This window comes from Daktulosphaira vitifoliae, unplaced genomic scaffold (assembly GCF_025091365.1).
Source record: "Daktulosphaira vitifoliae isolate Bord-2020 unplaced genomic scaffold, ASM2509136v1 Scaffold_1, whole genome shotgun sequence".
Lineage (NCBI taxonomy): Eukaryota > Metazoa > Arthropoda > Insecta > Hemiptera > Phylloxeridae > Daktulosphaira > Daktulosphaira vitifoliae.
The window spans coordinates 31671288-31683806 of record NW_026099572.1 but is presented as its reverse complement, the minus strand read 5'-3'; the positions used below and the strand labels follow the sequence as shown (position 1 = coordinate 31683806).

At 25.1% G+C, this 12519-nt stretch overlaps 1 protein-coding gene across 1 annotated transcript in view; it reads left to right on the top strand.

Moving 5' to 3' along the window:
* Window positions 1-2375: 2375 nt before the first annotated feature.
* The window catches only part of LOC126910322 (muscle-specific protein 300 kDa-like), a 40083-nt gene continuing 29939 nt past the window's right edge, over window positions 2376-12519 (top strand). Inside the window, exons 1-18 of the mRNA XM_050692811.1 lie at window positions 2376-2557; window positions 3001-3135; window positions 3194-3331; window positions 3658-3819; window positions 3884-4198; window positions 4264-4488; window positions 4560-5087; window positions 5479-5517; window positions 5557-5800; window positions 5868-6118; window positions 6179-6481; window positions 6555-6754; window positions 6856-7087; window positions 7148-7440; window positions 7504-10717; window positions 10851-10994; window positions 11108-11247; window positions 11305-11503. Coding sequence (XP_050548768.1) covers window positions 2387-2557; window positions 3001-3135; window positions 3194-3331; window positions 3658-3819; window positions 3884-4198; window positions 4264-4488; window positions 4560-5087; window positions 5479-5517; window positions 5557-5800; window positions 5868-6118; window positions 6179-6481; window positions 6555-6754; window positions 6856-7087; window positions 7148-7440; window positions 7504-10717; window positions 10851-10994; window positions 11108-11247; window positions 11305-11503 — 6933 coding nt within the window. The 5' untranslated portion in view covers window positions 2376-2386. The remainder of the gene's footprint in view (window positions 2558-3000; window positions 3136-3193; window positions 3332-3657; window positions 3820-3883; window positions 4199-4263; window positions 4489-4559; window positions 5088-5478; window positions 5518-5556; window positions 5801-5867; window positions 6119-6178; window positions 6482-6554; window positions 6755-6855; window positions 7088-7147; window positions 7441-7503; window positions 10718-10850; window positions 10995-11107; window positions 11248-11304; window positions 11504-12519) is intronic.

Genomic DNA, 12519 nt, shown 5'->3' with positions numbered 1-12519 from the left:
GTATCAACTTTATTTTAGTTTCGATGCGAAACTGAGAGGGTATTAATTTTACCATGTGTTTATTTATTTTTTATTATTTTTTTTATCTGTTACTACTTTTATTCAGCTCTCATTGGATCGATTTTTCGTCAAAAGTTCACAGATCGTCTCTAGTTGAAGACATTGTCCTCAAAAATTAAAAAAATTTCTCTAGTTCCTCGTAAATGATGAAAATCACCCAAAAAATTACAATTTTTAACATCAGTAGATTTTGAAATTTTTTTCGTTTTTTTTTCTAAAAAGTGCCATAATTTATTAGAAAATGAACAAATTAAAATTTTTTTATATTCAAATCTTAAGTAATTATTTTTTATTTGATTTAATATTTTTGAAAACCTGCTTTTTACCTGCCCACANAAGTAATTATTTTTTATTTGATTTAATATTTTTGAAAACCTGCTTTTTACCTGCCCACAGGAGAGTATTCAAATTAGCAACTTTTTTACAAAACTTAACTTTTCCAACTTAAATTTTTAAAATGTTTCGGAAATACCGCGTCCTTTAAACATATATCAAATTAAAGGTTATATTATGTATTATAAGTTAAAAAAAAAAAATTATACCGACAACCTATCCTATACATGAAAATGGCCGCCGAAATTTAACACAAAATATAATATTTGTGTAAAAAATCAATATTATTTTGGTACTTAAAACTGTCATAACTTTTTGAAAAATCAACGAATCAATATAATTTTTTTTTTATATTGAAACCTTAGGTATTTTCCTTTCATTTGATATAAATTATATAACATTTGAAACCTGTCTTCTTTATGCAAATGGCTGCCGTATTTAAAAAACATGCTATTTTTGTGTTCAAATTTTATTTTTGTTTTGTTTATTTTAAAATACTTTCTAAGGGTTTGCCATGGTAATGAGTCTACCAATTANAATGGCTGCCGTATTTAAAAAACACGCTATTTTTGTGTTCAAATTTTATCTTTGTTTTGTTTATTTTAAAATACTTTCTAAGGGTTTGCCATAGTAATGAGTCTACCAATTATTTATAAAATTTACATGAATCTGACTTACATTAAATATAAATTTATACTTATTTTGATAATTTTGCCTCCTCAAAGTTAAAAAAAGTTGCTTTGAATTTATGAACTATCTTAAATTGTCATTTTTAGCTAATATTGGTGTAATTCAAGGTGACTGCGTATAATATAATACAGTTTTATACGCTTGGGGTACAAAATTCGAACCCTCTTTGTCAAACCAACTTTATTTGCATTTTTTCTTGATTATTTTTTGAGGTGAAAAAAAAATCAAAGTTCGTTTGATTTTTATCTCATTTAAATTAAATAACTTTAATAAATATCAATAATCCCATCACTGTAGTCTCCCCTCTTGAGAACAAATTANTTAATAAATATCAATAATCCCATCACTGTAGTCTACCCTCTTGAGAACAAATTTCTTAAATAATCCGTGCAAAATGACATTTTTAACTTATTTTTTTGATCTTTTAAAGCTGATTTTTTATGAAAGATTATAATTTAAAATTGTTAAACTTTTAAACACTATTCTAGCTTAACTTGCAAGTTAAGATTTTATCATTAAACAGAAAATTTTATGAGAAATAAAAAAATTATTTTTTAGATTGATATGTGATCAGGATTACATATTAATAGATATTTATTCATATATTTACTTATAAATCAAAAAACTATTAATCAGGATTAATGAAGGAAATAGGAGTTAATTTTGCTTTTGGAATAATCCTTAAATTTCTTAAAACCTACAGATTTGCATCGAAGCGTTTTTTATGATAGTGATTTTTCTATACTTGTTCCAACTATGCCATGCTCACACTATGAATTGAATGGTTTATGATAAACCGATCACTCTGTATAAAACTCATGCTGTAATAGAAATAAACACCTATGAAAATGATGATAGTTTTGAGCATATACTATTATAAAAGATGTTTATGATTAATAATAAATTTTTGATTAAACTAAGAAAAGCTAAGGAGAAGATGAATGCGGAGATTGTGATTTTATTGAAATTCTAGCACCTTCACTTCTTCAAAATTATTTAGTTGAATATAATTTACTGTATGAGAGAAAAGACGGTAAAATTTTTTTTGTTGTTTCTAGACCAATGTAAAAGGAAGTAATAACAATTCTAAATATTATAATTATTTTAGTAGAAATTTAGTGTTCAGCGTTAAATCAATCAATCTGTATGTATTTTTACCTATAAGTCTAATTATTTTATAGACTTTTCTTAATAAATCGATTAAAAATAATATTTTTTTAGATAATTTTTGTAGAATATTCACAGTACACTAATATGTACAAACATGTTCATCATTAACTTATTTTAGAATACAACATTACGGATGTCATATTATCAATCGATGTTATCAAGTAAAAATAAAATATTTCAAAGTATTATAAAATCTATCCAACCAGACCAAAATCAAGGAAGTAATACTGAGTTCGTTCAGACGATGGCTGATTTAAATGCAAGGTTTTCTAGAGTAACACATGATTGTCAACAATGGGATACGGTAAATTTTATTGAAATAGTCATCTCTCCTATATTATATGTTTTTTGTCAACAGTTAAAAATCTAAAATAAAATACTTTGTATTATTCTATATTTCATTAATAGAAAACAAAGTTTTGATTTTTCTTTTTTTTGCCTTACACAGTAAAGATTAATTCTATTCTCTGCATTAAAATATAATTTTCTGGCGTCTTTCTAAAAACTTCAGTGGTTTACTTAGAGTAATAATAAAAATTAACGATAACTAGTATATCTAGTAAACCACATCTCATAATCTTATTTAAATAGTTCTTAATTATTTAAATATAAATAAATTATGATGCCCGGCGTATTGATAAAATTTGGTGCCATTACATTAAATAAATTGTTAAAAAAAAATTGTAGACATTTAAAAAAAAAATCGAACTTTGAGATTGTAATCGTAATTATAATTCATAATTATAGAAAATAAAACAAACTCTGCAGTGTTGGCACAATTTCATAGAAGTAGAAAAAGTTATACAAGAATGGATTGAAACGTGTGAGCGTATATTTTTAGAAGAACAAAATAATTCTAGACAAATTTTAGAATCTCAAAAGGTAAACATTAAATATTTATTCTAAACTTTGTTTGGATTTTAATTTTATATTTCTTCAGGCCTACCTTGAGTATTCTAATAATAATAAATGGATGAATGATTTACAAATAGTAGAAAAAGAACTTTTACGATGTATACCAGCTATGGAACAAGAAAACGTTAGACTCCGAGCAGAGGGTTTAAAATTGAAACTCAAAGTATATATTTCAATAAACAACTTCTGTGATTAAAAAAAATTTCTTTTATATTTTTTTTAATAACGTCTACACTTGTAGATTAAATTAACAGCGAATGAAAGTTNTATATTTTTTTTAATAACGTCTACACTTGTAGATTAAATTAACAACCAATGAAAGTCTACTATATGATAACATTAAAATATTAAAAATTTCATTTTAAATTTGTATTTTTAAATAATAAAAACTTATTTTTTGTTTTAATTTAATATAATTATTAGTGAACGTTGATTTATAATTGTTATTATATTTTCTTTTTTACTATAGTTTAATTATTTGTTATATAGAATTATCAAGGTATGATTCCAAATTATATAGCAAGAATTGAATTTAAGTTGAACGAAGTTTCTTATAATCATTGCATGAAAGAGGCAGAAAAGGAGCTCAATTTAGAAAATGTAATGCTTAATAAAAGTAACGACATTAATATGTTAATCAATCGGAACAAAGTATAATAAATAATAACGACTTGAAGCTTTACGACCTAACTAAAAATGTATTAACTTTTTTCAGGAATATATTGAAAATAATTCAATAATAAAGGAGATAAAATCAAATGTTAGTAATATGAAGTGTATCATTAGTAATATAAAAGATGCGTCTCTTGAATCAAAATTAAATAATTATGTTCATTATTTTGAACAATTGCAATCTAAGTTTGCCGGAATTAGACAAAAGTGTTCTGAAATACCAAATAAAATTCAAAATTATAAGATAAAATATAACAATTTAAATCAATGGATGGACGCAGTCGATGAAAGTGTGGAGAAATTACTTGAATTTCCATTAAATGACGATGATCTTTATAGAGAAAAAACATTATTTCAGGTAATTACGTCATTTTTAATTATTTCAATAATTTAGTTCAAAACATCATCAATCTGTTCAAATAGGAAATTTGTCGTGAAGTTGATAATAAACGTGATGATATAAAATGGATGGTTCAAGTGCTTGATAATTTATTACCCTTTATACCAAGTAATCAACAACAATTAGAACAAAATAAATTGGAATGCTTAGTTTGCAGGTATAAAAAAATTATACCAATTATAGATACTACCATATCTAAAGCAGAGTATTACTCAAAATGTTTTATGTATAGAAAAGACATAAAAAAAGTGAGAATTCGCTAGTTATTAAAAATAATAAAAATTTTTATTTTTTAATTTTGTTTTCGTTTTTTTTTTAGATTAATCAAGTATTAGATGAATTAATACATTATCATCCAAATTTTAGTGTTGAAAACTTTGATAAACTAAATGAAATTGTTGTAAATCAAGAAAATATCGTATCAGAACTGGAAAAATACCGCAGTAGAGTTATGTCATTAATACAAAAAGGAAAAATTTTATCTAAATCTCTACATTCTTCTCAAGATTTTGTTCCTCAACTTATAACTCAGTTAGAAACAAAGTGGTCTTGTACTTATAATGATTGTTTAGATAAATGTAGTACATTAAAAAATTCACAAAAACTTATGATTGAGTACATTGAAATAAAAAATAAAATATTAGAAATTTTGAAAACTGCTGAAAACGAATTAAAACCCATACATGGAAGTGATAAAAACAACTCAAAAGAAATAGCTTTACTATTAAGAAGTAAACAAGAATTGTGTCTTTCTCTTCGGGATACAACCGAAACTTTATTGGCAAGGTTAAAGGATATATCAAAACATTTTCACATTCCAGAAATTTCCTTTAATCTTAAAAACGATGTAAGATATTACCCTAAATATATCAATTATTTACATACTAATAGTTGTAATTCACTTTTTATTTGTAATGTTTGGATGCATTTCATTTGAAGTGTCTATAGATTTTGTGTTTGACTTTCATGTTTTGAGTAAAATAATAAAATTGTCATTTATATCAATTAGCCTGTAAATGTAATAAGTTGTATTATTTAAGTGTCTTAATAAATAAAAAGGCAGACAGATATTTAGAAAACGGTAATTTTTGGTCTAAGAAGTTTATTTTATTTTATAAGTTAATTTTTTTTCATAAAGTTTAAGAACGATCTTTTAGAAAAATTTATCGCAAGTTGATATACTATATTCTCTATCAAAATTTTATTAAAATATGTACTAATAGAATTTTGTTAAATAGGTCAGTTTAATTGAATGTCAACTGTTAAATACGATACAANTCAGTTTAATTGAATGTCAACTGTTAAATACAACACAGAGTGTAACTCAAGAAACTCAAAGACTAGAAAATGTATCCATGAAACTATGTGAGTTAGATTCTGGGTTAAGTAAAATACATGTTTGGTCCGTAGAATCAGCTCCAGCAGACATTCAAAGAGTACAAAAAGATCAATCAAATCCAGAATTAATGGCTCGTGATATTGGCAAAGTTCAAAACGAATTACAAAAAAAACGAGATAGTTTAGATCGCCTTACAGCAGACTTGCAAACTTTTGAAAACGGTAATTAGTGTTAATAATTTATTTATTTTTGTGTGATACTTGATTTTATCTAAATATTTTTATTTAGAAAATGAAACAAATGATACACAGAGGCTTAGACAAGATTTAGATGACGTAAGAAAATCGATCTTAAACTTAGAAAGTAACACAAACCTACAAAATCAAAAAATCAACGATCATCTAAACGAGTGGCAACAGCACAAATCTAAACTTGATGAAATACGTTCTTGGATAGATAAAACGGAAGAATATATTAGTGTTGATGATTCTCAACCATTTTGTATTAAAAAAATGAACGAAATATTAAAAAATGCTGAAGTAAGATTTTAGTAAAAAAATATTCTTACTTCAAACTAATACTTGAGTTATATATTTTAGATGATAAATTTAGAATGTAATAATAAGCTTGAAGAATTGAAAGAAATAGCATCAATTAATACAACTGCGGTTATATTAAATGAAGTTGACGCTATTCAGTCTCGTTGTAAATCTGTGCAATCTAATTTAGTTCAAAAAAGTACTCGCTTACAAAGACTTGTTACAAATTGGAATAATGTAAATAATAAAGCTCAAAAAGTTGAAAGTATATTAAATCAGCCTGCATTATGTGAATTAGAAATAGAAACAATTTATGAGTCGTTTAGTGAAGATGATCTCAGCAAAAAAATATTGGAATATAAGGTAATTTGTTATTTCATACAAATAAAAACATTAATTGAATTTCACGTACTTAAAATATTTTTTTATTTTTAAGGCTTTAATTCAAGAACTTAATGAGTGTCAAAGTGAATTATCTAGTATAATTCAAATTCTAAACAGTATTAATCAAAACTTTTCTCATGAAACTACAAATAATTTGAGGGAAAAATTATTGAATATGAAATCAAAGAGTCATAAATTATTAAAAGAAATACATGAGAAAATACAAAAAATGTCTAATATTTTAGTAGCAAAGTAAGTATCATCTATATAAATTTATAATGTAAATGAGTTTTTGAATATTCCAAATACGATGATACCCAATATTTTAAATTAAAACTTAAATTAATTTTCAGAAAAGAGAACTGTAATAAGCTTGATTCATTTTGTGAATGGGTGACTGAAATGGATTCAAAAATAAGTACATGTAATGTTGTTCAATGTAATGCAATAGAAAACACATTAAAAAAACTTCACATGCTTATAGAGGAGCATATAGAAAATCAAGATGTTTTACTCACTATTACGAAAAACTTAGTTCAACCTGATGAAGTCATTCAACTAGACCAAACAACGGCTAAATTTAAAGTTTGTATTGGTTTTTGTTTTATGTCAAATACTTTTAGTAAAGTAAAAACTATTTTTCAGAATCTTCAAGATATTTTGCACAAAAAAAAACTGGTGTTAGAAAAAATTAATGAATTCTTTAATTGGAATACAACTATTAAAGCCCAATTGGATCATTTGGAGTTTAAAATTGATAGTAATCAAGTAGTTGTCAACATATTCGAAGAAGTCAATGATAGTGTTAATGAATTAAAGCAATGGAGAAACAATTGGAATTCAATTGAAAACTTACTTAACCAAAGTAATACAACAGTTGCTGACTTATCCTTTGACGATTGTTTCAGATATTGTGAGGGAAAAATAAGCCAATTAAAGTAAATAAAATATAGTAACTATAATATATAACTATTAAAATTTAATTTAATTTAATTTTTTAGCGAAAAAATCAGGATTAAAGAAGAACATGAACAAAAAATTGAGCAATGTCAATCTGTTATAATAAATTTAAGTAAAAGTATAAACGATACAATTGATAAAGTAGAAAAAGACATAGTTGATCTATTGTTCTCCGTGAAACATTTCTCTGATATTCAATCTGTATTATCAAATTTACAAAATTTAATTGATATAAATTCATTAGATAATAGTTTAGAGAGTCTAGAAACTGAGATTAGATTGTTTATTGAATTAGATAAATCAAAATCAGCTGAAATTCAATGTAATATTGTAGAACCAAAAACTAAATTAAGTCAATTAAAATCTAAGTTAGTTAACATATTTAACAATTTATCTAAAATACTTGAAAATTGGCAAATTTGTTCATTAATAAGTGATAAACTCAAATCATCTCAAATAAATTGTAAGGAAGTTTTAAAATCTATTGATTATCCAAATGATGTTTCTGAAGCAAAATACGTCGAAGAAAAATTTAATAGTGTTATAACAATTATTAATTCTTTAGAAAACGATGTAATTTTAATGAAAAATGCAATCGAGTACCTTAAATTGGAAACTCAAAGTGTAGTTAATTTTAATGTAGAGTATGCACTACAAATATATCAAAATAGTATTGAAGATTGGGGAAAATATTGTGCTGAAATAAAGATTCAAACGGAAAATATAAATTCCCAGCATGTGATTTGGAAACAAATTAACCAAAATAAAGAAATTATTATGCAATGGTTATCTGATGTAAATATCGAGCTTTTAGATTGTACATCTAATTTTGAAGATATCGATAGGATAAAACTTAAACTTGCTAAATATTTTGAAAGTAAAAAGGCCAATTTGGAATTGAAGAATAGTATTAAAGAAAAAATAAAAATACTTGAAAAACTAACTGGTAATAAATCAATTATAACATTAAATACATTATCCTTATTATTAAATGATCAATTTAATGAAGTTGATAGTGTTGCAAATAATTTAGGAGATTTAATTCAAATGTATTCTAAACAAGAAGAAGTAATTCGTACCGAAATAAAAAAGCAAACGCTGCAATTAAATCAAATCCGAGAAATCATAACAAAATCTGATGATTTGAACAGTGATTTAGATACTTTATTAGTTAATTTGAAATCTTGTTCCAATTGCAAAAATCAACTCATAAAATTAAATTTAAGTATTGATACAGTTAATCGCACAGTAACAGAAGTTAGTGATTCATTTCCCGTCATCACAGAGTCAAGTACCTTTAAAGACTTAAAAAGTTTACAAAACCGATATAATAATGTTGTTCAACAGGCTGATAAAGTGGAAGCAAAATTAATTACTTATATGAAAAAATATTTAGAAGATGATTTAAATAATGTAAAACAAGGTGTACAAAGTATAAATGAAAAATTAAGCTGGATAAATCCAGAAGACGAAATACAAAAAGAACAATTATTAATTAAACTACAATCTATAGAAGAAATAAAAAATAATATTGAATATTTTAGAGAGCAGATTAGTAAAGTGAATATTATTTTGAGTCATTTAAATAATTCGTCATCTGATTATAATTTAGAAAGTTTATCAAGTAGCAATGAAATTTTAAACTCTAACATAGAAAATACGGTAACAGAACTGAATAAAAGAGAAGAAGAACTTCAAGATACTATTAGTGTATGGGATCAATGTGAAAATACTCTTAAACAAATCGAACCAATTTTAAATATCCTTGAAAAATCGATAAAAAAATATCAAGAAGAGCCTTTAGTAATAAATGAATTAGAAACAAACCAATGTAAAATTTCTGAACTTAAACCTGAAACAGAAAATTTGAAACAATTATTGAATAGTTTTTCACTACTAACAAAAAAACTTAAAAGTATTCATACAAAGAATTTAATGGATAGTCGTTTACAAAAAATTAAAAATAGAGTAGAATTATGTAATAAAAAAATTTCTGAAATAACTGACAAGGTTATTTCTGTAAAAAATTTAAATGGTAATTTTAATATTTTACATAGAACAATTGAATCCTCAATAGAACAATTAAATAGTCGAATCGGTGATATTGAATCAAAGCAAAGTGAAAAAAGAAAATCTATTCCTTGTGTACAGTCAGATTTAAATGATCTAAATATGATAAATAAACAACAAGATGGTATAAAAAATGATATCAATGAAATTTCAATTATATCTGATGAAATGTCTCCTAACATAACGATTGAAAATCGAGATGAAATAAGAACAAAATTGAAAAAGTTACGATTTGCGTTAGAAACATTGAACAAAAAATGCGGAGATTTGACAAAAAAATTTGAAAATATTTTAGTTTATAAATCATCTTTTGATGAATGCTGTGCTCAAGTGGAAAAGTGGCTGATTGAAGCCAATAAAAGATTAACAATTTATAAATCTTTTGAGAAAACTACTATTAATGATAAAAAAACTAATCTCGATAATTTAAGACAATTTTGCCATGATTTAAAAATTTTCAAAGATGTTATGAACCAATTAAAAGACAAAGAATCCGAACTGGATGAACAAGACACAAATTTAAAAGTAAAAAACTTCTTTGCAAATTATGAATCGTTGTCATTGCAAATTTATCAGCAGATTAATTTAAATGAAAATATCCTGAAGAATCATGAGTTATATAACACTAATATTGAAACATTTAAAAAATTCCAACGAGAACTCTTTGATGGGAAAGTTTTAACTGACGCTAAGGATTTTAATGTACAACTCGATTTACTAACTAAAATAATTGATAATAGATCTAAAGGTGATGAAATCATAGAAAAATGTAAAAGTGCTCATGATGTAGTTTTAAAAGAAACGGATGGCAATGGCAAAAATTTAATTAGAAATGAAATGGACAAGTTAAAAAATGATTGGCAAAATTTAATGACACAATGTCAAATTAATTTTGAAACTTTAAGTAAAAGAAATAACCAGTCAAAAGAAATGTTATTACAAATCGAAACAATCGAACATTTTTTAAAATCTATTGATAATCAAGTAAATGACAGAAGTTTGAAAAATAGTTTAGAAAGCAAAAAAAAATATTTAAAGAAATTGAAGTCATTCGATGAAAGTATATTACAGAAACACGAAGATATAATTAAAATAGAATCTTTATTATCTGAACTCACGCCTGAAATAAATAATGCTCTTATAAATCTGATGACAAATTATCAGTCAGTAAAAACAAAAACCAAGGTAATGAAACTTTAATAACATATTGAAGCTTAGTTTTTATTTTTATTTAAATTATTTTTTAATCTTAAGTTTTTAATTACTCAGCTTTTTACTTTAATGTATATTTATACATAATATGTATCATTTAAAATAGGAATGCATTTTAAAATATGAAAACTATGTTCGAGACCATTTTCAATTTGAAATTAATTATAAAGAGTTAAACAAATTATTGAAGCATTTATCAGATGAAATAACAGAAAATTGTGAAATAGTAGGTGACTTAACTTTATTGCAAGTAAGTAACTATTGTTATTATTATTTCAGTGTAATACAATATTTGTGTTATTTAATGAATAATATATTTGTGTTAANTTTGTGTTATTTATTGAATAATATATTTGTATTAAGGAAAGGCAAAAAAAATTGTTAACATTATCAGACAAGAAATGTCAGCAAAATATTCAATATGATTCTTTAATTAATCAAGCAGAAAAGTTATATTCTCAGACATCTCCTGACGGAAGAGAAGTTATTAGGCAACAAATAAAGTAATCACAAGGATAGTAAATTATTTTTATAATGTATAAAGTATAATTATTTAATAGAATTATACGAAATGAATGGAAATCAACCTCAGAAAAATTGCAAGCTATTCTTACAAAATTCGAAAACTGTTTAATTCATTTTGCTGATTTTTCGATGTCTCAAGAACAATTATCAAAGTGGTTGAAAAACATCGAAGAAGCTATGCATCAACATACTGAAACAAAAGGAACATTGCAAGAGAAAAAAGCCCAACTTCAGGTTATTTAATATTTTTTTAATATCTGCTTATAGTTATTATATGAATAATATTCAAGATAAAACAGCTTTATTTTACATATTTAACAAAAATAACTATTTTATTCTTCAACTTTAAAAATCTATTAATTTTATCATATTTTTGTATAAAAACATATACATTAGAATATCGGTCTTTATGCATTAACTACAACATTTATCTGATCACCATTAGATTTTGGTTGAGTATACTCGTACGAAGATTTCTGACGTAGTACATTATAATTATTAGTAAAATTATTAGAAATGACGTGGTCAATTTTCATTCTATTTTTAATAAATAGAGTTTACTTTTTTATTTAGATTATTTTAGTTTCGATGCGAAGATGTGAAGATGAGAAGGTATTAGTTTTACTATGATGTGATTTTTTTTTTTTGTCACCACTTTTTCTTAGCTCCCACCGAATTGATTTCTTTCAACGATACGTGGAGGTAGTGACGAAAAATAACGATACGAGAATCATCCTCCGTAATCGGAATGAATACACTACATATCTCTTAATGAGAATAAAGTGTATTAATGTATAAGTTTTAATAGTAATTAGAATATATATATATATATTTAAAGGGACTTAAGTACGTAAACGTATCATGCATGAGGTATAGCCGTGTTTATGTGGGCGGGCATGACGGAGGGAACATTATACACGAGGCATATACGGCGGCAGAGGCGTCGGCTGTAGGAATATATAAATGAATATTAACATATACGTATATACGTATAAATATTAATATATATATTAATATTAGCGGTGGCGGTAGGAATATATAATCTTCGCATAATATCGCGGCACTTTTGCTGGCGTCGAAGACGCGATGTCCGGCGTGATCCTCGGGCGTCAATAGGTTAGCAGCGTAGATGACGACGGTGCGCGAGTGCGGATCAGTTTGTTGACGATGTTATTTTGACAATGGGAAGAAGACTACGGTATAGCGGCGGGACGTCGTCGGCCGTGCGGCACTTGCTGGACTTTGCACCG